We start from the raw sequence: 23,014 nt of genomic DNA on the forward strand, positions 1-23,014 counted from the left end.
GTATTATAGTTTTGTTATTTAACTTTTATATCAATTGAATAAATATAAAATATTTTTATTATTTAGATTTACAACAGACTACTCAAACATCTAAACCTATGTTTACGGTAATAAAATAAAGTAATATACTATTAATAGCAGTAATATAACAAACTTTAACATAATAGACAATTAGCACAACAAATATACCGGAAAAATCAATTTCAATGGCCATCACAATTGAAGGTGATTATGACACTGTGGTGGGTGCAGACAAACAAAAATTTTTGAATCACGTTAAACATCAATTAGCCACATATCTCCGGGTGCCCATTAAATGTTTAGATAATATGGACTCAAGGCTGGGCTCAATAATTATATTGTTTACTTTAATACCATCAAATGATGGCAACTATCCCATCAATGAAGAAGCTCTCAAATCAGCTAAAATAGAGTTTGAATCCAAAATTAGATCAAACACTGCTTTTATCAAAGATTTGAATGATGTTTCTCATAAGATTTTGTCGAGTAATACAGATTACAACAATAACAGACCCAATAATACGGGTTCTCTTATTAATAATCCTTATGTAATAATAGGCTTAGTTATCAGYGCTTTTGTCATTATATCAATTATTATAGTAATTACGGCATATGTTGTCCGCAATTATATGATTAGGAAATTTCACCGACAGGTCAGACCTCAGACAGCATCGGTAAATTTATTTGAAATATTTATATATAATACCATTTATATTAATTAATAAATGTTGTATTTTTAGACCGATGACAGGCATTCTTCACTCAGAGAGGCTATGCATTCAGTAAATACTTTAAGACTTTGGGAAGGAATGCCTACGAGAGAAGGTATTCGCAGTTCTGGTCATTATTCCTATGATTCTGGTGTATGGGTTGGCTTAAATCAAGAGTCYGAGACCAACGTTGCCGTACCTGAACCGCCCAAATATCGACCCCCTAATCAAAAGGAACTGCTTATTACACCCAATGCACCCCCAGAAGTGGTTTGTATGGACTCTATCATCAAAATGTGTTCATTAATTAATATCTTTTTATTTATTTAATGAAAAGTTTAGGAAACTTAGACAAGAGTGGACAGCATTAGGATGTGAGCCTCTATTGCCTGAGTGATGATCACAAAAACTACCGATTCATTACTATTACTGATTTGCGCACATTATTTACAATACTTTAATATTTYGTATTTACATATAATTTGTAAAAAAATGATTTTAAAAAACTTATTACATTTTTAAAAAAAAACTTAAAACAAAAATAAACTTATCAAGCACAATTTGTCAAATAATTATAATAATAAAAACTTCTATAAATTCAATTTTAGTTTTCATGATAATTGCATCAAATATTATTGAGAGGACACTACTATTACTACTACTATACCAGTGCTGTACAAATATAGTGACGTTTTTGAGGGGACGGACTGTCAGAGTGTTTGTTGTGTGAAGTCATGTGTTTTTGAATGAATTAAAAAAAGGCAAACAAATGACACAAACATTTGATGAGATTAAGACTATGTATTAAACTATTTAAAAATATATATAAATAATAAATGTAATATCATATTATAAATTACAATACTTAAGGGTAATAAAACACAATATTTTTTTAACAAATAATTTATTAGTAATAATGAGTGAATGTATCAAATAATAGCTAATATTTTAAGCAAAAACATGTTTAAACAAGTGTTTGAATTTGACATTTGAATTGTCATATAAATAATATTTCACTTATAACTTGTAATACAATAATATATTGAAACCTGAAACGACCCTGAACATTTTTTTTCATAAGGTTAGCCTAATTATTAATTTTACTTAAAATAAAAATATAATTTTCTTGTATATTATAAACTTTTGGATAATTATTATCGTTTAAGTGATTATTAGTATAAGTAATGTAAATATAAATATCTATTATTATTATCTTATTTTTTAAGTGTTTTTTCCTCACTTACAGTGAGTTATTACATGTCTTTGAATACAATTAATCGATTTTCACAATATTTATCCCTATTATTGCAATTATTATTAATATTAACCAAATGTGTGACCAATAGTAACAATAATTGTCTGCAAAATAGCAACAATTTATTGGTTGACAGCGATTGCCATCAAAGTGACGGCAAACAGACCAACAGTTCATATAATCAAATGAAACCCGACTTAAGGTAAGAAATTTTCTTAAGTAATGACATATTATTGATGACCTATTGATAATCAATTGATATATAGTGTCCATGTCTTGACCTGGAATGTCAAGTCTGGTCAATGCAAATGTGATTTATCACAATTGTTGGACATCTCATCGCTAACAAATCAATCTTCAGACGAACAATTGGCTGATATTTATGCCATTGGTCTACAAGAGGTGGCCTTCAAGTTCGGTAACATATTCTTCACTGAACCATGGATTGAGACATTTGATAAGTTGTTCAAACAATTGGATTACGTAAGAGTCAAACAGATCCGTTTGGTTGGCATTGTGCTGATGGTGTACACCAAACGGTCATATTTACCGCGAATCAAATCAGTTGACGTAATTGTCTACTTGTTGTCAGCAAATTGTCTCTCAAATTGACATATTTTGTGTCCTTTTTTAGGTTCAATTCACGCGCACAGGTTTGGGAGGACTGTGGGGTAACAAAGGAGGTGTCAGTGTTAGCCTAAACTTTGGTGGCGTATCCTTGTGTTTAGTGAACAGCCATTTGGCCCCGCATTACGAGAATTTAGACCAACGAGTGGCCGATTATAATACTATAATCGATGGCCAGAACTTTTACAATACAAAGAAACCAAATATTTTGAGTCATGAGTTAGTAATATTGATATTATTTCTAATTAAGTAATAAATTAATGTTTGTTTAAACAGTTATGTCATATGGATCGGTGATCTTAATTTTCGTATCGATAATCTATCGGGAGATGAGATACATGACATCATAATGTATGCTAATAAACATCCCGACAATGATCTTAGATTTGAAAAATTATTAGCCAATGATCAGGTAGTTTAGTAAAATAATAGTATTTATTATCATTATCTAACAAAACTACAATTACCGGTAATTAAAGTTAAATCGTGTCCGACGAGAAGGACGGGCTTTCAGTGAGTTTAATGAATCAAACATATCATTTGCACCCACCTATAAATTTTTTGTCAATACTGATGATTATGAATATAAGTAATTAGTTGTTATCATTATTGTTATAACGAAGTTTATATTATTTTAATCTCCCGTTCCTTAGAGCGAGAAAACCTGCATTTACTGATCGTGTATTATATCGCTATACATCTAACGCTTATGAGGACTTTGAGTTAAAGCTCCGGCAATTGTATTATAAATCTCATCCACAATACAAACAATCAGATCATAAACCGGTATCCGCTTTGTTTCATTTGACCACAAAAGCATCCGCACATAAAATTTCCAAACGATACGCATCGTTAGCCCTGTCCGGTGAAGAACAGGCTTTAGATGGAGTACCGGAAGACAAGGAGGAAGAGATTTTTGTAACATTCCATACAATCAGTAACTGGAAAATCAACAACGAATCCATTGCTTGGTATACTATATCACCGAATGATGAGAAAACAATTGCATCGTTGTCTCAGTGGGATTGGATCGGTATGTTGTTGTTGTTCATAATGTTTAACCATAAACTAAGCATATCTTCACCGGAAATTAGGTTTATTTAAAGCTGATTTTATATCAATTGAAGACTATTTGTTATTTGTTTGGGCCAATACAGAGCCCAATCGATGGTCAGCTCCTAATTTTAATCAAACGAATGTCCAACAACTTGATAACAGTGAAGACAGTACCGACACAATAGCCTCTACTCGACGTCAGCCATGGTTTTCGGTTCAATATCCAGATAATAGTCTATTAATTGCCGATAAATTTAGATTAGTTTATGTGACACAATCCGGGGATGTTTTGGGTATTAGTGATCCATTTGATATAATTGATTAATTCAGTCATAAATTATCGGTAAAAATCTGAGTATATATTATATAATATATATATATATCCGATATATTACCGGTATAATGAAGATTATTTACATGTCATTAATGGTACAGTTTCTCTACAAATTTATACAAAAAAACTATAATCTCTAATTTCTAAATTATTTTAAATATCATGTTTGTGGACATTATTGTAGACAATGAGTCCCTGTATAGCAATTAGACCGGTTTGGTCTATAGTGGGATAATGATAGCTCGAGTTCATAGAAATCGGGCTCACATTTAATTAGTTATTATTTTAATATTTTCTTGTTGTATACAGTAATTAAAAAAATTATGTTAATTTATGGACTAATTTTGTTACCATAAAATTTCTATTAATATATACCAAATACCTTATATAGTTTATATAAATATTTAATATAATCTTAATTATATACCAATATAATTTTATACACAAAAAATAAAATCTCATTTTTGCATAAATTGTGAATTTGAGGAATTGTTGATACTTTGATAATATTTTCTAATCAACTTTTTTGTTTGTTTTTATTTTTTATTTGTATCACAAATGTATTTATTTTTGATATAAAACACTTTTATTTTTACTTTAATTAATTAAAAATTAATATTTTATATCATTTTTAAACAAAATAACAATTACGGTGATTTAATACAATTAAAAATTTTAATTTAGTTATCATTAGTTATTATTATTGGCAGCATTTTTTATTTTGAGGAAAAACTCAACAAACCTCTCCTGTCCATTATATGTCCGATTGATATCAATGGTATTTAAGACTTCATCTCTAACCACATGATAAGACAGAGCCCAACCATTTAGATCATCCTTTTCAATGATCTCTCGACATGAAGGTCTTCCTGATGGTGTCCCTTCAGTCATCCGTTTTATTAGTGTTTTGAGACACTTATATTGTTCCAGTAATTCAATATCTAACTGATCGCTAATAATAAAACTGTTTAATCAATAATTTGTTGTAATATTTTCATATATTTTCAGTACTTTATATGATTGATGTCAAAGTTAAAGAGTTCCTGAAGCATAATACCAATGCTATAGATGTCTGCCTTCTCGTTGTATTTTCTGGAGAAGATGACCTCCGGTGCCATATAACGAGCAGTTCCCACACATTTGCTATGACTTTGCGATTTTCTCTTGTGTTCGACTGCCAGACCAAAGTCGGCCAACTTTACAAAGCCGTGTTGTGGACTATATTTAATTAATATATTAGACGATTTGATATCTCGATGAATAACAAGTGGCATACAATCGGTGTGCAATCGGTTTATGACTTCTAGTATCTCAACAAACAGTTCCGATGATATGTAGTAAGCAATTGGTGATAAAAATCCATTATTATTAACACCAAAATATGACATAATTTTGATTAATATGTCTTTCAATGAGAACCAGCAGTAATCCATTTGAATGTTAAGGACGGCATAATGTATGGCTTTCCTAAAAATGTCTTCTCTTTCTTTTGAAACGCCAGATAAATATCTTAGAAGACGTTGTCTCGACTCTTCATCCCTTTCTAACCACGCGCTCCGGTATTGAACACAATCGCCAAACTCTAGTTTAGACCACAACTTAATTTCACCAATTTTTTTGTTAAAATCAATGCGAAGATCATTGCTATCCAATCCTTAAATACAGTATTTTTAATTTGAAAATTATTTTATATAACTTTAATATATGAAACTAACCGACAATAGGTATCATTTTAATAGCGTAGATCTTTTCATCGATTTTATGTTTACCGCCGATGACCACTGCAAAACCACCGACACCGAGACTATTGTCCATTAAATCAAATTCATTGATCAAACGGTTCGGGTTTACAAATGGGTCCAAATTGATAGTTGGTGTCATTTCAACCATTTTTGTTATAACTTTCGTGTAATTTATATAAACTTTTAACTTTTGTTTAATTTATTTTTTCATCCATTAATTTCTATTTACTTTGTCATAAATTAATTAAATTATTTAAGCGTTTAATCAGTAAGTTATGTATACGTAAATGTATTAATAGATTGTACTGTACTTTATATGTTTTATCTATAATTTATTTAATTGATTATAATATTTGTTGCATATATTTTTTAATTACCTGAGATTAAAATAACATATTAATTTACCTCTAACTTTGTTTAATTATTTGAATTACTATTAATAATACATTGCATTACAATGATTCAAAAGTTACAAATTAGTGCAAATTAGAGTAAATTTAACCAAAAATATGATAATAATAAAAATACTTTCAAATGATATTTTGGTGTATTTATTATTGTAATATTATATAATTAATTTTTCATTTATTTATGTTTTTTTTAGTTAATTAACTGAACATAACTATAATAGATGTCGTCATATATTTAATCACAATATGCTGTAATAGAGTCTATAATTAAAATTATATACAATTCATAGCTAACTTTTAATTAAAATTTGAATTGTTTCTATCGTTTATAGATATATTATAACATTCAATTAACAGTAACAGTTTTAAACATGTTTGACGGCTTGTGTTACACTATCTAAACAAATATACACTAAATTTACAAATAATCAATAATAAAGTTATTAATAATTTCAAACTCAATAAAATTGTTTCTTATCTATCATATGGTTAACCAAATAACTATTTTTGCCTTATAATAGTTTTTTTTGCTGTTTGAGACATTTAATTGATTAACAATAAGTTTTAACTATTTAAGATTCTTTCATTCAATTATTTGGAGTATTAATATACTGTATAAATACATGATATCTTATTATTAAATTCATTATATTATTTTATCGATTATTAAATGAAAATATAATAAAATAAATAATTTTGTTATTAATGTTTATTTAACAATATTTGAAATTCACAAAAAACACATTTACTTTATTAAATTTCCGAATAATATAAAATATGAAACTATATGATTTATTGTACAATGTGTACTACCTATAAGGTAAATAAAAAATAATTAATAATACAGTACACAATCCATAATAATAGTATACAAACTAATAACTAGTGAAAAAAATCATTATTAAATATACTGTATTTAATACAACAAATCCATAACTGATTAAATAATGATATCAATGACTGGATTAGACATACTTTTGGCTTATAACAGATTAATAGGCATAACATTTATGGGTTACAGTATTAACAATCGATATTCATTGACAAAAAGGATCATGCTCATTTTGTGGAATATTATTTATTTGTTAATATTAATAACTGTATGTGTATTGGGAGTTAAATCATTGTTTAACACCGAAATAACTAATAATAATAAAATGGGATCCAATTTATGGCATATAATAAATAATAAACTAATGAATAAAGCTTTAAACAAAAGTGTTAGTAAAAGTCGTACAATTGTTGTGTCTATATTATACTCTGCGGGAACCGTATCATTCAATCTATTAAGTGTTATAATTGGTTTTATTTTAACTATTAATGGAAAAAATATAGTCAAACAATTGGTTACAAGTAGTGAATTAATTAAAGTTAAAGTTGAAAAACGTTTTGGTGTCTTATTGATGACCATTCAACTGTTTTTTAGTATTTTGGACATTGGGTTGTTATTATGGGATAACTTTCAGAAATATGTTATCAATAAAACTGATATATTGACACTTATTAGTCTAAATTTAGCATATTTTCAATCTTTTAATACTCATATGTTTGTAATCGCTATAATGACATATAAATGTTTTATATTTTATAATCAATTCAAACAAATCTCAAATTCAGATATGAATAGTAGTTTGGAAACCATTTATAATCAATTTCTCAAAATTATGGATTTAATCAAAGAATTTGATAAATATTTATCATTTTATTTATTGATTGCAATTGTCGTATACCTGTTAATGTCTGTATCATCCATATGTCAATTAGCTTTGAACACAAATATGAGATTTCTTGCAAATCTGTTGATTGTTTTGTATTGTTTGACCTGTTTATTGACATTATGTCTCATTTGCAATACTATACCAAATAAGTTGACATCAGTGGTCAATGAGATAATGAAAAAGAGAGGTTTCAGTTCATTCAATCCATTATCACAATCGGATCGACTAATAATTCTTCAGTTGCAAAATATGAGACCAGAGATGGGTTTGACAGCAATGGGTTTGTTTCAAATCAATACAAACACATTCCTGTCGTGTTTGGCACTCATTGTCTCCTATTCTGTCATTATTATACAAACTTTTTAATTCATTTATCAAAAATAATTATATAATTTTATTTGTATTTATATTATTTTAAATGGTTAAATAAAATATTTTTATTGTTTAAATGACAAAATATGTATAGAATATAAAAATAAATATAAATGAAATTATATTAAGTGGTAATACTCTCGTCATTGAGAGATGAGATTGAATTAGTATTAGTTTCAGTAATAGTGATATTGGGTTTGTTTCGCCAAAACAATGGTTTTAATTTAGATGACAAATACCACAATAGACACAATATACCGGTGCCGCAGATAATAATACTAACCCATTGATAGATATCGATTAACGACAAAATATTAATGCTTAGATAACAGCAGATACATACGGCCGTAAAAGTGGTTAAAACATAGAAGACTATTATTATACAATAAAATATGGTTTCCGATTGCATTCTTCGTTGTTGTTTTAGTAGACAAAGTAATAGACATTTGTAGACAATAACCAAAATGATATGAATCACAATCAGACAGCCGGTGGCCGATAGTAATTGAAACAATAGTTGTATTGATATTATAGGACTAATGGTATTGTCAAAGATATTTCGGAAAATGTCGACAAACAGTGCCATCAATGAGATGTCGACAAATAATATCCACATGATTTCCAAGTAGGACAGGTAGATATTGGAGATACCAAAGTTGAATGTCGTCGACGGTATTTTGATGTCGTTTTCAGACAAATCTTTTGGTTCCTGAAAATAAAATCGACGGCTATTTTTGATTATATTCTTCATGACTGTAAAAGTAATGGACTCTTTGCCACCAAATTTACAATCGATTTTAATATACAATAATTTAATCTTTGTTTCGAGACTTCCCGAGTGATTGCATTCAATATACTTGAGTTTCGGTAGTTTAGTTAGTCTCCATTGTGTAATTGTTATATCCATAACTGGTTTATCATCGAGATTATCGGCGCTAAGCCGAACTGATGGCGCTGGACATGGATTTAAAAAATAAAGACACAATTTAATGGTTATTATAATTATTGTTAATAAATTAAATTAACAAATATTTAGTCAAAACACATACCGACGCTCTCGTGGTTGTCGGTAAAGAACTCGAGATCAATGGTAACATTGTTTAACGGATCGAGAGTTTCTTTAGTTAATCTCATTACGTATTCATACTTGAATTTGAATGACTTATCATTACAATTGACCGCTTGTTTGATGTCTACTTTTGATCGCTGCTCTGAATCCATAAAGAGATCGATGAATGGTTTGATTACCAGAAGCAACCATATTATCCAAAATGCCGTCACAACTATCAGTCGATAGTAATTCTCGACTTCACTGCACTTACAGGTGATGTAGTGGTCGTCGACAACAATTGGTTGACAAACAGATTCAATCGGTTTATTCTTTTGATTACAGAATATCACATACGACTGATTTATTGTATATTTTGTAATATTATTAGTACTTCCCATCACTTTGATGACTACATTCAAGTCTTGAGTTTTCTTAAAATCTTTGAAAATTAGCTGATCTTCGAGTTTATAATCAAAACTATCTGATGTTACAGTCGTCTGTATGGCACTGGAGTTGATAATCACTTCATAAGTATGAGTCGACAACTCATTGAATGACGGCTCACGAATCCAGACAACAAAAAGATATTTATCTCTCAAATAATTTCTCTTAAAATGCAATAAATTGTTATCAATAACCAGTTTATAGGATTTTGTGTCTTTTCCATTGTTTTGATAGTCTTTAATCGGTTGTTTAAAGTGGACATAAAAATAGTAATACAGATCATTGTCTGACCGATAATAACTACGTGAAGACAGGACTCCGTCTCCAGAATATTGTTTCGGACAGTTGTCTGATGAGTAGTAAAATCCTTGAGAGTGATCACACATTTGACTTTTGTCTTGAATTTTGTTTAACAAATATTCAAACGCATTGTTTTGACGCTTTGAACAAATGGTTTCGTAATTGTTATAAAAGTCTTTATTAACTGCCACTACCATAGATGACCACCAAATCGTAATCATAACTATTGTGTAAAACGTGTCCATCATTTATAAACTAATAATTTTTGCTTGAATTTCAATTTGTGAACAAAATAGTAAAATACTTAAGATATTTGAATTTAATAGAAAAAACCGGTCAATAGATAAAAAATATTTTACTATTTTTTGAAATTTCTATTCTTATAAAATAAATTAACGCTATTATAATATTGCATGAAAATTAATTGTAAATAATAAAAAATTATCGCGTGTTTAGCTTTATATGATTTTTTATGTTCACATTGTTGTTTATTTTAGTTTATATTATATAATATATTGTTTTGTTTAACTTAAAATTATTTTGTCAAATAATTTAATCAAATGTTAGATATACAGTAAATAAACTAGTTTAATTATATTAAAATGAATTTTAACAAAAATGTCAATAAAAAAAATAGTAATAAATATTTAATCACTCAAATGTTAAACATTTTATTATACAGTAAAGTATTATTAGAATAAACATTTTAATGTTATTACTGTATTATTATTGAATTATATGTCATTATTATACAATAATTATTTTATATTTATCTAATATATTTTTTATAAAACATAACAACTTATTCATTTTTTTGTAATATTTTATTGAATATATTAAAAAACATTGTGTGAAATAAATAAATAAAACAAAAATACATGAAATTTTTAAATTAATAATTCTGTTAACAAAATGGCTGAAAACTGTTTAAGAGGTCTTCAAGTACTTATAAATTATCATCGATTTATAGGCATATCATATAATGGATGGACAATTGATGGCAAAATCAATCAATTTAAAAAATTTGTAATAATTTTCTATAATGTTTTACTTATTATTGCTATTTGTATTATGTCATTTACAATTTTTATAACTCTACCTAATCCTTACACTAATACTATTAGTAATGTAACTAAATTACAAACTAATTTTGATAAAAATTTGATTAATAATTCAATTAAATTAATCAAGTCGTCAACATTGATCTACAATTGGGCTATTTTACTATATCTCATATTTATTAAGTTTACTATTTGTTATTTTTTGATAAAAGGTTCAAAATTATTAAATAATTTACGCGATGACAATATCATTCATATTGAGTACAGGTTTGAACAAAAACTAGGAGTCTATTTAGTGATCATACACTTGACTATAACATCACTTTTTATAACAATTGTAACGACAGTCAATTGGTTTGACTTCAAAAAAATTATGACAAATACTCTATTGATTATTGTTTTCTCTGTCATACGATTTTTATCAATTGGTTTTGTATTTTCAATGTTAACTTTAATGGCTTACAAAGTATTTGTAGTTAAACGACAGTTTGATATATTGGGCGCTTCATTAGCCATCAAAAGTGTCGAAGTTATACATAAATATGTATTTGAAATACAAAAATCTGTTAAAAGGTTTGATAAACACATCTCTATGTATTCATTTGTAGCAATTGTGGTTAATGTAGTGATTTGTGTGGCATTTTTATGTCAATTTATATTATCATCAAATTACAAATTTAATATATTAAATCTCATGCTAAGCTTAATGTTAATATTTTTGCAATGTTTTGTTAGCAATATTATACCTAGATCATTTAATTATTTTATTTATCAAATTGAAAATTACAAACTTTCACAACCATTACAATCTTATACACAATCGGATCGACTTATTATAAATCAATTGCAAAATATGAGACCAGAGATGGGTTTGACAGCAATGGGTTTGTTTCAAATCAATACAAACACATTCCTGTCGTGTTTGGCACTCATTGTCTCCTATTCTGTCATTATTATACAAAACTAAATGTTTAAAATAACATTTAAAACGTTTAAACTTTTTTAAAAATGCTTTAGTGCTTAGTAATAGACTAAACTTGTTTTATTTAAATTTATAAAATTGTTATAATATATAGATAGAGCTCATATCTAAATATTTAATTTATTTGCATACTAATCATGAAAATAAAAATATAGACAATTATTACTTAAATTCTAAATATACAGTATGTCACATATTTCAAAAACAATATATCATACGGTATATACTGTAGTATTGTCATTGAATTGTTATTTAATTATTTACAGTGTTTATATTGTTATTAAAATATTATTACTATAGAGTATAAATAATTAACATTTACACAAATTATGATTCAATTAATTATTTTAAWTATATTAATTTTGTTTTCAAAACAAACAATATCTGGTCTAACGTTTAATAATCAAAATGAATTAATTGATTATATAAACAGTTTAGATGGTATGTCGTGGAAAGTATAGATAATATATAGTTTGTAATTAAAAAAAAACAATTAAATACTATATTTGTCAAAAGGCTGGCAAAAATTTTGATGATTCAATTAAATTAGAGGATATTAAGCATTTGATGGGTGTCTACTCGGATAAGACAGTGTCTGATATTGAAAACCCGAAAGCACTTGTACTCAATTTGACTCAAATACCCGACTCGTTTGATTTACGCCAAGCCTGGCCTCAGTGTACATCAATTAATCAGATACGAGATCAGGGATCCTGTGGTTCGTGTTGGGCTATGGCTGTAGTTGAGACTATAACTGATCGCATATGTATTGCATCGCAAGGCAAACAACACGTAGAGATATCAGCTGAAGATCTGCTTTCATGTTGTACTGCTTGTGGTGACGGTTGTGATGGTGGGTATATCGACAGAGCCTGGAATTACTATATTAACACAGGTATAGTGTCGGGTGGAGGATATGACAGCCATAAAGGCTGTCGTCCCTATACTATAGCCGCTTGTGAGCACCATATGACTGGACAACTCCCTGCGTGCAGTAAAACAAGTGAACCGACGCCTAGTTGTGTAAAACATTGTGACTCTGGGTATAACCATACTTACAATGTGGACAAACATTACGGTATATCAATGTATGAATTTACTAATGAAAATAATAGATTACAATCAGACATTATAAGTAATGGTCCCGTTGTGGCAAGTTTTCAAGTAATTATTAATTAAAGTTATCTAGAATTTGATATTTAATTTAATAATAATTTAATGATAAATATATATATATATAGGTTTGGAAGGATTTTTTAACTTACAAATACGGTRTATACCATCATATGATCGGTAAATCAGTCGGTGCTCATGCGGTTAAAATTATTGGTTGGGGTGTAGAAAATGGTGTCGATTACTGGTTGGCGGCCAACTCGTGGAATCGCGAATGGGGTGATAATGGCTTTTTCAAAATAAGGAGGGGTCGTAATGATTGCCAGTTTGAAGAAAATATTATAACCGGTTTACCAAAATTGTAATCAATTGTAAAACTTAAGACCAGATATTGATTTTACACAAATCAATTGATTTAGAATAAATGTATTAAATTAATTAAAATAAAATAAATAAAACTTTAATTTATTTTATAGACTAATATTACACTTAATATGATATTGTATATATAAATTAGTATATTATAAGTTATAATTTATTATTATAACATATCAAATATAATATAAACATGTACTGAATAAATAATTGCATTCTTAATAATTCATATAACAAAATATAATAACAATTATTGTAAATATTTAATATGTAAACATCGTTTCTAATTAAAATAATTTAATAAAAACATATTTTATGTAGTATTTGACATAAAAAGTCAAAAATTTTGTATTAATAATTTTAAAAATGTTTTTCAATAATAAAAATAAACATAATTTAATTGGTTTACGAATGTTATTAATATATCATCGTTTAATTGGCAACACATACCTGGGTTTTAGTGTAGGTGAGCCCTACAGTAAACTCAAACGATTATTACTGATTGCTTATAATGGCATCATATTTGTCATAATCACACACTTCTGTATTTCAAGTGTTATAATGTTGTCTAAAATCACTGTAAATTGCAATAACATAATAGAAACTAATAATACAAAAATTATTGATCAGAGATGTTTGGCATCTGCGGAAACTGACGGTTCGGGTATTACCAAACGTTCACGACTTGTTGTTTGGCTTTTCACTATAGGAATTGTGTTTTACACGACACAGGCTGTTGGGATCAGTCTTTTCCTGTTTGCCAGTGGATCCAAATTGCTTGAAATTATCATCAAAACTAATATTTTTACTGATAATCAAATTTGTAGGTATGAGCGAAACATTGGAATTGTAGTGATTGTCAGTCAACCACTACTGGCATTGGTTTGGCAAACAATTATACATACAATGAATTGGAAATTTTATGTAAATTTATTTAATATAAACTTTATTATAATGTTTTTTATAATTTATTTTATAATATTTAACATGCAATTATGCCCTATAACATTATATGCATATTTTTGTTTGACCACACAAAAACAATTGCAAATGATAACAGATAAAATTGATAATTGTAATTTAGACATAGTATATAATCGTATATACACTATGCATAAGTCAATTAAACAATTTGATATAAATATATCTTATTTTACGTTTATGTTTCTTACGATAAATTTTATAATATGTGTTTCGACAATATGTCAATTGGCTATTAATTCAAATATAAGATTTATAATGAATTTATCACATTTGCTATTTAGTGCACTATCTATATTAAGTATATGTTTTTTATGCGATCGCATACCGAAAACGTTAAATCAATTAATTGAAAGACTGGAGGACTCAAAAAATTCACATAATTTACAATTATATACACAATCTGATCGACTAATTATCATTCAATTGAAAGACATGAGGTCTCAGATGGGTTTAACAGCAATGGGTTTGTTTCAAATCAATGCAAACACTTTACTCTCGTGTTTAACACTTATTGTCTCCTATTCTATAGTTATCATACAAACTGTTTAATAAAATATATAAATTATATGTATTATTCAATTTTCATTAAAAAATTATACTATCTTTATATTACAAGTTATTAAATATATTGAATATTAATTTAATATATTTATAAATATGTTACTTCTTAAGTATATTATATTAATTATAAACTATTATTTATTAAAATTTGTGTTTTTATATTTAATTTATATTCTCAGTAATATTTGCTATCGATTTTAAATTTTATTGTAAAAAATCTCATACATGTACTAAAATTACTTGTTTATGTTTCAATCTAATTAATTCTAATAGTAAAATAAACATAATGTTTTATAAAGTAAATATCAATAGTAAAATGTCATTTTATTGATTTTATAAATACTAATAATGCTAAAAGTTGCTAAAATTAAAATATTACTAAACATTTTTTCTGTAAATAATATTACTGTAGTAAGTAAAATAATTGCCAGTAAAATATAATAGTTTAATATAGGCCAAATATAAAAAAATTTAATAAAATTATTTAATTAAAAACTTAAAAAATGATTTATTTGTCTAATAAAGTTCAGTAAATATTATTTTAAGATAATTAAAGTAATGATAATTATATACCKGTATATTCTTCTTAATGTTATTTATAAATAATTTTTAATACAAATTTACGAATAAATATCAATTTATGAATTAATTGAGTTTAAATATTAACAGGAAAAATGAAATAATTAGTTTTACATTAATATTAAACTAAATATAACATTTCTCTCATAACGCATAAAAAATAAATGTTTCAAATACAGTACAGTAGTTAATAACAATGATTTTTTATGCGTAATATACAGTATAAATGATTATAAATTAAAATTTCTAACCAACTTATAGTAACATTTTAATTTATACTAATAAAATATTACACAATAAATCTTAGTATTAATAATTTTTTTAATTAATAAAATATTTTTACTGTTACACAATTTTCATTAAAGTAAAAATTTTAATTTTAATAAACATTAAATGACATCACATTTTTTTATCTATGAATCATAAACTATATGATATACGGTATAAAGTTTATACTATAAACAGTATTAACTTATTATAATAATTATATACTTTATAGTATAAAGTAATTTACATATATTTATCAATGTTAAGCCATTTACTTAACAAATCTTTTGGATTGCAATCATGTAATGCTTTAAGAGCTGACCATCCAGTCTTGGCTGTTGTCAATACATAAGTATTGGTTGGATCTAATTTGGATGAATGGGCGCCCAATACTAATGATTGACAGAGACGAGCTTTTATACAACTCTGAATAATATGATAATCAATACAATAAATAATTATAATTATATAAAGTTTTAAAAATAAATACAAACATATAAAGCGTTGAGTTCATTATTATTGAGATCTACAAATTTTTGATAACCCCTGAGTCCAAATGCTGGAGCATATATGACCGGTCCTGCCGTAAACATTAGTATACTGTAACACAAATGGATGGCCAGATCAAACAGTTGGGGCGCATAGTGAGAGTCACCAAAATCAATGATACCCTTCACATGATAGTCATTTCCCATTTTCAAATTTTTATCAACAATTATATTCATTTCATTGAAATCTCCGTGAATTATACAGTGTTTGAACTCATGTAAGCGAGACATGACTGTCCTCTCAAATTCATCCAAACTTTGGCGGACTATACATCTGTTTTCTTCACTTTCTACATCATCTATATATTGACGGACATCCAGTGCTCTCAATAATGACCATTCAGTTGTTCGTTTCTGAAGGACATCGCTATCATATGACTACAAAAAATGATTTATATTATTAAATATATTTTTAAAATACAATTAAGTGATTACTTGAAGAGTAATAGTCATTTTTGCCAATACTTGACCACATTCTTCGAGTATTTCAGGTGTAAATGGAATTCCTCTGAGTAGTTCTCCCGGAATATACTCCAAGAGTCTGACTCCATAAGGCTTTTCGATGGCATTTTCTTGTTGTCCTTCTTGAGGTATGTCTTCAAATGATAAATATTTACCATTTGTATTGATCTGAGGCACTGTCACTTTGAAACCGTTATTATATAAGTGAAGAATTAAAGAATTTAAAGAATCTGTAATAAAAAACGTTAATTTATTTCCGTTTCGTTAAATCAGTTCAATTACTATACATACCTAACAGTCCCTCTTGACTGGACTCCAATTTATTAGTGATCTTTAATATAAACTCCTTTGAGTCGGTAGTAATCAAGTGATAGTTGCGGTCATCGTAACCGTTAAGCTCTTTCATGTGTTGGATATCATAATTATACAATCGTTTGACTAATTGTTTGTTGAATTCAACATTTTTAGGAACTATTCCCATCATTTTGAAAAATAATTGTGTAAAATATCTTACAGTAGTAGTTATATTGTTAGCATATAAAAAATATAATAATAATATACTGTATGAACTTGTGTAGTATTAAAAAAATTATATTATATTAAATTAAATTAAAATTTACTAATATATATATATATATATATATATATCAATTATACATGAATTAAAATATCAGAAATGTAAAGATAGCGAAAATATCTTATTGTATAAACAAATTGATAGCAATTATATTTACACAAAATTATAAATTGTTATCTCATTGTCAGTTAAATTATAAATAATTTAATTTACAAACTCAACTAAATTATTACACTCAATAACACAAAATTCATATAAGATTTTCATATATGATATTTATTAATATATATATTAATCAATTATGTGAAAAACTTAATTAAAAAAATCCTAATAAATTGAGATTTTTTTTATCGACGTTTAAGTAATTTTTCTTTAAAATTTAACATTTTTTTATAAATATTCTATTTGTAAATTATATATCAATAAATATATTTTATTTTATTTTAATATTTATAAATATATATATAAGTTATATATATATATATATAGCATATACATAGATATTATTTGTTGTTTCATTATTAGCTTAATTGTATTATTAAAAAATTGCAATATTGCAATATTAAAAAATATAACGATAAGCTTTATCATAAAATTCTATTAATTATTTGATATATATTAATATATTGTATAAATTATATTAAATTTGTTGAGAATTTAATCGTCAAATGGCAATACAAAATGTATTATTTATTTCTAATGTATAAATACAAGTAAATACAAAATTTAATACAAAAACTGCAAATAAATCGATACAAACATAGAAACAGTATTTATCTCATAAATTTATTATAGTTATCTTAATATCAATATATATTATGTGATGACCTCTTTTGGGTCAATCAATCACTTATTAATTATAATAAATATATTATATTCCTAATAATATCATTATAATTAAATTATTTTATAGATGATATAAATAGACTATATTTCTATAAATTATATTTTTATTTCGTGATATAATAAATAGTCTAATTATTATTATGTAGTAATTAGTATACTGTAGTAAAACAYTTTGTTTTATTAATAGAATATTAATTGTATAAAATATTAATTATAAAATTATATTGTAGGTATTTTATAAGATATTATATTAAACAGTAWATAATAAATAAATATAGCTATTGGTATTGCAAATTATAATGTCAATTATATATTTTTTAAATCCAAATTTATACTAAAATAATTTCAATAATTATAATAGAATAATCTTATTAATAATAATTAAATACTTTAATGATTAAAGTTATTTATTGATTATAATTGTTTATATTAATAATATTACATGTTTTTTGTAAATGTCTAATGTAAAGTATTAATATAGTACTTGTAAATACAATATATAAATTATTAGAGCTTTTAAAAATAATTTATTATCAATATTAATAAATATATAATACAATTTAATGTACTGTTTTGTATATTTAATATTGTATTATTGATTTACTGTATATACAATGAATATATACTGTATATTATAAATATTATTTTTTTATATACTTATAAAATAAACAATTTAGTGTAAAATATTGTTCAAATCAATGATTAAACTAAATTAATGATTAACTATTGTATGTATTTGTATATGAATTGTCTAATGTTTTCAAACTTAAACATAATTTGTGTCACAGTATATATGTGTGTTTACTGTTGAATAATACGATAATAATATTATAGATACAAAAATTAGATGCACATATCACATGATACAAATCAACTTTTTTGCACTACTCCTAAACTACGTTATCATATATACTGTTTAAACTAAGAGCGCATTTTTCAAACAATAATTTCAGTTTAAATTATTTTATAATATATTTGTTTTATTATATTTGTTTATATATATTGTATTTTATATATTAATACTGAAAATACATTAAAATAATTAAAACTTATTGTAATTATTATTTAAAATGAAATTATTGTTTGAAAAATGCGCTCTTAGTTTAAACAGTATATATGATAACGTAGTTTAGGAGTAGTGCAAAAAAGTTGATTTGTATCATGTGATATGTGCATCTAATTTTTGTATCTATAATAATAATAATAATAATATCGCAAATGATTTCACGTGTAATTCAATAATTAAAACACAAAAAGCATAACAAATATGAAAGCAATGAATAATTGTTTTAATGAGTTATTTAAAACTAAATCATATTTTTAACCAAACAATGAATAACTAAACGATTATTTAATTGATATTACATTTTGTTTGTATTGTTTGCGATTGTATTGAATGAATGGCTAATAAAAAGGGAAACAAAAAATCAAACAAAAAGTCAAACAAAGTTCACAACAGAAACGTCAACAACAAACATGTGGTCAACAAACCGGTGGCCAAATCGGGTCACACGCGTACTGAGACAACAAAATCGACTTCAGTGACCAACGGTAGACTATCGCCGAAAGTGGCCGCCGATGTGTTTGGCGCTTCCGACAGACGTTTAGACGTGAGATGTGATGAGAAGACAGCTGTCGATACCGAGTCATTGACACCGAAAATGAGTGCCAATTGGTTGACCACATATCCACCCAAAGGATTGAATAATATGGGAAACACTTGTTTTCTTAATTCAGTTCTTCAGGTGATTTCGGAAACACATCTTTTGTATGAAGTACTGAACGAGCGTTCAAACGATGGTTATGTCTATTCTGCTAAAAGTCTGGCGAATCCATGTCAGTGGTCACCCGATCACCGATACGATGAAGAGATGGACATCACTTTGAATACGTGTTATCCCTTAACCGCAAATGTTATTCATTTTATGCGTGATATGCGATCAGATAATCGGAAAACTATATCACCCGCTAAAGTATTGCAAAGTATCCGTAAAGACTGGAATCAGTTTGACGGGTGGTCTCAACAGGACTCACACGAATTACTTAGATGTTTGTTAGACTCATTGAAATGCAAAGAAGTGAAACGCCAGCGATTGGCCATCTGTTCGGAGCTGAGGAACAGTGACAACGTTGACGACGACACTAAGGCCCGGATCAAGTCGTTCGCCACTTATTCACAACTGACACCAATCGATAGCGTCTTCGGCGGCCAATTGTTATCGAGTATCTGTTGTGATGAGTGTCAGTACACAAACATTATATTTGAACCCTTCTTTGATTTATCGCTTCCATTATCTCATTTAAAAACAAATCGCATCGACACAAGTCCTGTTATTGTCAATAAAGGCAAGAAAGCTAAAGATAAGGATCAGACAAGTGATATAACAGATAGTAAAGAACCTGAAGTTGATTTTAACGATAAGGAAATAAGAAATTTGACTCCAAAAGAACGCCGACAGAAAAGACAACAGAAAAAAGCGGCCAAACGTGAGGCCAAAGAGCAACGCAAAGTTGAGACTAATTTTAAAATTTTAGAAAAAGAAAAAGCATTGGAAGAGACAAATGATGGTAATAACGATACTACAGATCAATCACCTGTTGGCGACTGTCGTGTAGAGGACTGGACTTTTGGCGGCGAAGTTAAATCTGAGACAAATGAATTCAAAGAAGAAGCAGTGGATGAACATAAAAGTGAAAACATTAAAGAAGATATGCCTATAGAACCACTTTTTGATGATTTAATTGATACAACATTTAAATGTGATACTAAAGACCTGATCAACGATGAGATTACCGGTAATAACATTAATAATAATTTTACAATTGATGAATGGAAACCACCTGAAGATAATAATATAGATGAAGACTACAATATTGGCAGTTTGTTTGATGAAGATCAACAAAATGGTACCAATTGTTGGGATAAACAAAATGGATGGTTGGATGACGGCTGGGAAGACAATGGCTGGAACGGTGTCAATGATGATAACGAATTTCAATATAATCAATTGTTTTTTAATGATAATGTCGATAATGATACTAATGACGCCTCACTACCTGTTTATGGACCAGAATTACCCCCTAATGAGCTTAATCAGGTCAATGGCAATGATGACACTTCCGATGGCGAAAAAGAATGCGACGAAAATAAAGCTCAAGAATTAGACTTTAATTCGTCTCTGGAATTAGAGTCTGAGCTGTTGTTAATGAGTATCAGTGACACTAAAAAGTTGGACTTAAAACAGTCAACAGTTGTCGATGGAGATCAACAATCGGTTACAAAATCATTGAACATGAATTCGCCTACAATTAAGTGCATAATATCAAAGTGTTTGGAGACAATTAGTGACAATCAAATGGAAAATTTGCCAAATTTTGATTTAATCCGTTTGTTGTCCAACTTTACGAGTATTGAGTCTCTATCGGGTAATAATAAGTATTTATGTGAGATGTGTACAAAAGCCAATGGTTCCCAAAAAGTTTTTACTAATGCCTCAAAGCGAGCACTGATAGCCTTACCGCCACCAGTACTTACACTACATTTAAAGCGCTTTGAAGCCGAGGGCGGCTATCGTCGGTCCGTAAATCTCAAGAAGATTTCGACATTTGTCTCATTTCCTGCCGTTTTTGATTTGTCTCAATTTGTCAGCAAAATGTATAACTATTTACAACCAATTACTGGTCAGCCGACTGCTCATAGAGTAATCTATTCACTCTATGGTGTGGTCGAGCACTCCGGTAGCCTCAAGAGCGGTCATTACACCGCCTTTGTTAAGCATAGGCCTTACAATCCGAAACAGATAAAGAAGTTTTCAGTAATCGAACCATTCTTACCTAAACTGGAAAATGTCCTCAAAATGATTGAAGACAAATACTTTAGTAGTGATGACACCAATGATAATGAACAACCATTAATCAATGGTCACACTATGAATGGCAATTATCATCAAAATGGACAAAACAATGGCAATACTGATGACGACGACACATATTGTACTAATGATAGCGGAAAATGGTTTTACATTTCGGACACTTCGGTTACGTCTTCCTCATTGAGTTCTGTATTGAGATCTCAGGCATATATACTGTTTTACGAACGAATAGCTTAACATTAATATTAATTATAATTATAATAATTATTTTTAATAATAATCTTATAGAATATAAAGTTAAAACAGTAAATATTTTATTATGTTATATCTATTACAGTATGCAAATGAAAATTATAATGATATAAAGGTTTTCATTTATTTTTAATTTCCTATTTAAAAAGTTTATATATATAATAATAATAATAATAATGTTAAATAAATTGTTTTTACAAGAAAAAAAGTTATATAAACAGTATACACTATGTATTTCAGTATACACTATGTATTTACAATTTATAAAATTTTTTTAATTTCAAAATTATGTTAATAAATAGCATTTATTATTATTTAGCCAAATGTATAATTGTTAATATATACCKATTGTTCTTTATTTAAGTATACTATACTATACTTCATATTATTTTTTAAATAATACAATTATCACTTAATTTGATCCAAAATAGTGGATCAGTTAGTCTTTGATAAGTCAATAGCCAGTGTTAACGTTAGTTGTGTATTAACAATGTG

At 27.0% G+C, this 23,014-nt stretch overlaps 6 protein-coding genes across 7 annotated transcripts; 3 read left to right on the forward strand and 3 right to left on the reverse strand.

Moving 5' to 3' along the window:
* The first annotated feature begins 1,753 nt into the window (after positions 1 to 1,753).
* Positions 1,754 to 4,019, forward strand: LOC128964272 (inositol polyphosphate 5-phosphatase K-like). Of its 2 annotated transcripts, XM_054310852.1 has the most exons (8): positions 1,754 to 1,812; positions 2,102 to 2,188; positions 2,253 to 2,556; positions 2,621 to 2,832; positions 2,890 to 3,025; positions 3,093 to 3,202; positions 3,267 to 3,646; positions 3,708 to 4,019. In XM_054310852.1, exons 2-8 carry the CDS (start codon positions 2,172 to 2,174, stop codon positions 3,992 to 3,994), a joined length of 1,446 nt encoding a protein of 481 aa, XP_054166827.1. In that variant the 5' UTR covers positions 1,754 to 1,812; positions 2,102 to 2,171; the 3' UTR covers positions 3,995 to 4,019. The 2 variants fall into 2 exon arrangements, with proteins under 2 accessions (XP_054166827.1, XP_054166826.1); XM_054310851.1 differs by lacking the exon at positions 1,754 to 1,812 and having other exon boundaries at positions 1,975 to 2,188.
* Positions 4,020 to 4,659: 640 nt separating this feature from the next.
* Positions 4,660 to 5,925, reverse strand: LOC128964277 (interferon-induced, double-stranded RNA-activated protein kinase-like). Its single transcript, XM_054310856.1, has 3 exons — positions 5,719 to 5,925; positions 5,015 to 5,657; positions 4,660 to 4,955 (listed from the first exon to the last, which is right to left on the reverse strand). The coding sequence occupies exons 1-3, from the start codon at positions 5,891 to 5,893 to the stop codon at positions 4,694 to 4,696; spliced, it is 1,080 nt and encodes a 359-aa protein (XP_054166831.1). The 5' UTR covers positions 5,894 to 5,925; the 3' UTR covers positions 4,660 to 4,693.
* Positions 5,926 to 8,369: 2,444 nt separating this feature from the next.
* On the reverse strand, positions 8,370 to 10,346 carry LOC128964066 (uncharacterized). Its single transcript, XM_054310625.1, has 2 exons — positions 9,295 to 10,346; positions 8,370 to 9,199 (listed from the first exon to the last, which is right to left on the reverse strand). Exons 1-2 carry the CDS (start codon positions 10,286 to 10,288, stop codon positions 8,370 to 8,372), a joined length of 1,824 nt encoding a protein of 607 aa, XP_054166600.1. The 5' UTR covers positions 10,289 to 10,346.
* A 1,209-nt stretch (positions 10,347 to 11,555) lies between these two features.
* Positions 11,556 to 13,561, forward strand: LOC128964068 (cathepsin B-like). The gene is made up of 4 exons (XM_054310626.1): positions 11,556 to 11,674; positions 12,517 to 12,538; positions 12,600 to 13,247; positions 13,325 to 13,561. The coding sequence occupies exons 1-4, from the start codon at positions 11,556 to 11,558 to the stop codon at positions 13,559 to 13,561; spliced, it is 1,026 nt and encodes a 341-aa protein (XP_054166601.1).
* A 2,644-nt stretch (positions 13,562 to 16,205) lies between these two features.
* On the reverse strand, positions 16,206 to 17,453 carry LOC128964069 (hydroxylysine kinase-like). The gene is made up of 4 exons (XM_054310627.1): positions 17,264 to 17,453; positions 16,946 to 17,202; positions 16,457 to 16,888; positions 16,206 to 16,388 (listed from the first exon to the last, which is right to left on the reverse strand). Exons 1-4 carry the CDS (start codon positions 17,451 to 17,453, stop codon positions 16,206 to 16,208), a joined length of 1,062 nt encoding a protein of 353 aa, XP_054166602.1.
* A 2,150-nt stretch (positions 17,454 to 19,603) lies between these two features.
* Positions 19,604 to 22,523, forward strand: LOC128964269 (ubiquitin carboxyl-terminal hydrolase 16-like). The gene has a single exon (XM_054310848.1). The coding sequence runs from the start codon at positions 19,796 to 19,798 to the stop codon at positions 22,502 to 22,504; it is 2,709 nt and encodes a 902-aa protein (XP_054166823.1). The 5' UTR covers positions 19,604 to 19,795; the 3' UTR covers positions 22,505 to 22,523.
* The last annotated feature ends 491 nt before the right edge of the window (positions 22,524 to 23,014 follow it).

The sequence above is a fragment of the Oppia nitens genome, unplaced genomic scaffold (genome assembly GCF_028296485.1).
Source record: "Oppia nitens isolate AA-2021 unplaced genomic scaffold, nextdenovo-longstitch-racon4-pilon3 scaffold8_pilon_pilon_pilon, whole genome shotgun sequence".
Classification (NCBI taxonomy): domain Eukaryota; kingdom Metazoa; phylum Arthropoda; class Arachnida; order Sarcoptiformes; family Oppiidae; genus Oppia; species Oppia nitens.

Bases quoted from the DNA above. Each gene is read 5' to 3' on its own strand.
- LOC128964069 (XM_054310627.1), bottom strand. From the start codon at position 17,453: ATGGGAATAGTTCCTAAAAATGTTGAATTCAACAAACAATTAGTCAAA. The intron at 16,889-16,945 runs GTAATCACTTAA...CATTTTTTGTAG, and splicing joins AAATGACTATTACTCTTCAA to TCATATGATAGCGATGTCCT. The intron at 16,389-16,456 runs GTTTGTATTTAT...CATATTATTCAG, and splicing joins ATGAACTCAACGCTTTATAT to AGTTGTATAAAAGCTCGTCT.
- LOC128964272 (XM_054310851.1), top strand. From the start codon at position 1,989: ATGTCTTTGAATACAATTAATCGATTTTCACAATATTTATCCCTATTA. The intron at 2,833-2,889 runs GTTAGTAATATT...TTGTTTAAACAG, and splicing joins CCAAATATTTTGAGTCATGA to TTATGTCATATGGATCGGTG. The intron at 3,026-3,092 runs GTAGTTTAGTAA...CGGTAATTAAAG, and splicing joins AATTATTAGCCAATGATCAG to TTAAATCGTGTCCGACGAGA.
- LOC128964277 (XM_054310856.1), bottom strand. From the start codon at position 5,893: ATGGTTGAAATGACACCAACTATCAATTTGGACCCATTTGTAAACCCG. The intron at 5,658-5,718 runs GTTAGTTTCATA...ACTGTATTTAAG, and splicing joins TAAAATGATACCTATTGTCG to GATTGGATAGCAATGATCTT. The intron at 4,956-5,014 runs GTACTGAAAATA...TTTTATTATTAG, and splicing joins TTTGACATCAATCATATAAA to CGATCAGTTAGATATTGAAT.
- LOC128964269 (XM_054310848.1), top strand. From the start codon at position 19,796: ATGGCTAATAAAAAGGGAAACAAAAAATCAAACAAAAAGTCAAACAAA.
- LOC128964066 (XM_054310625.1), bottom strand. From the start codon at position 10,288: ATGATGGACACGTTTTACACAATAGTTATGATTACGATTTGGTGGTCA. The intron at 9,200-9,294 runs GTATGTGTTTTG...ATCCATGTCCAG, and splicing joins CGACAACCACGAGAGCGTCG to CGCCATCAGTTCGGCTTAGC.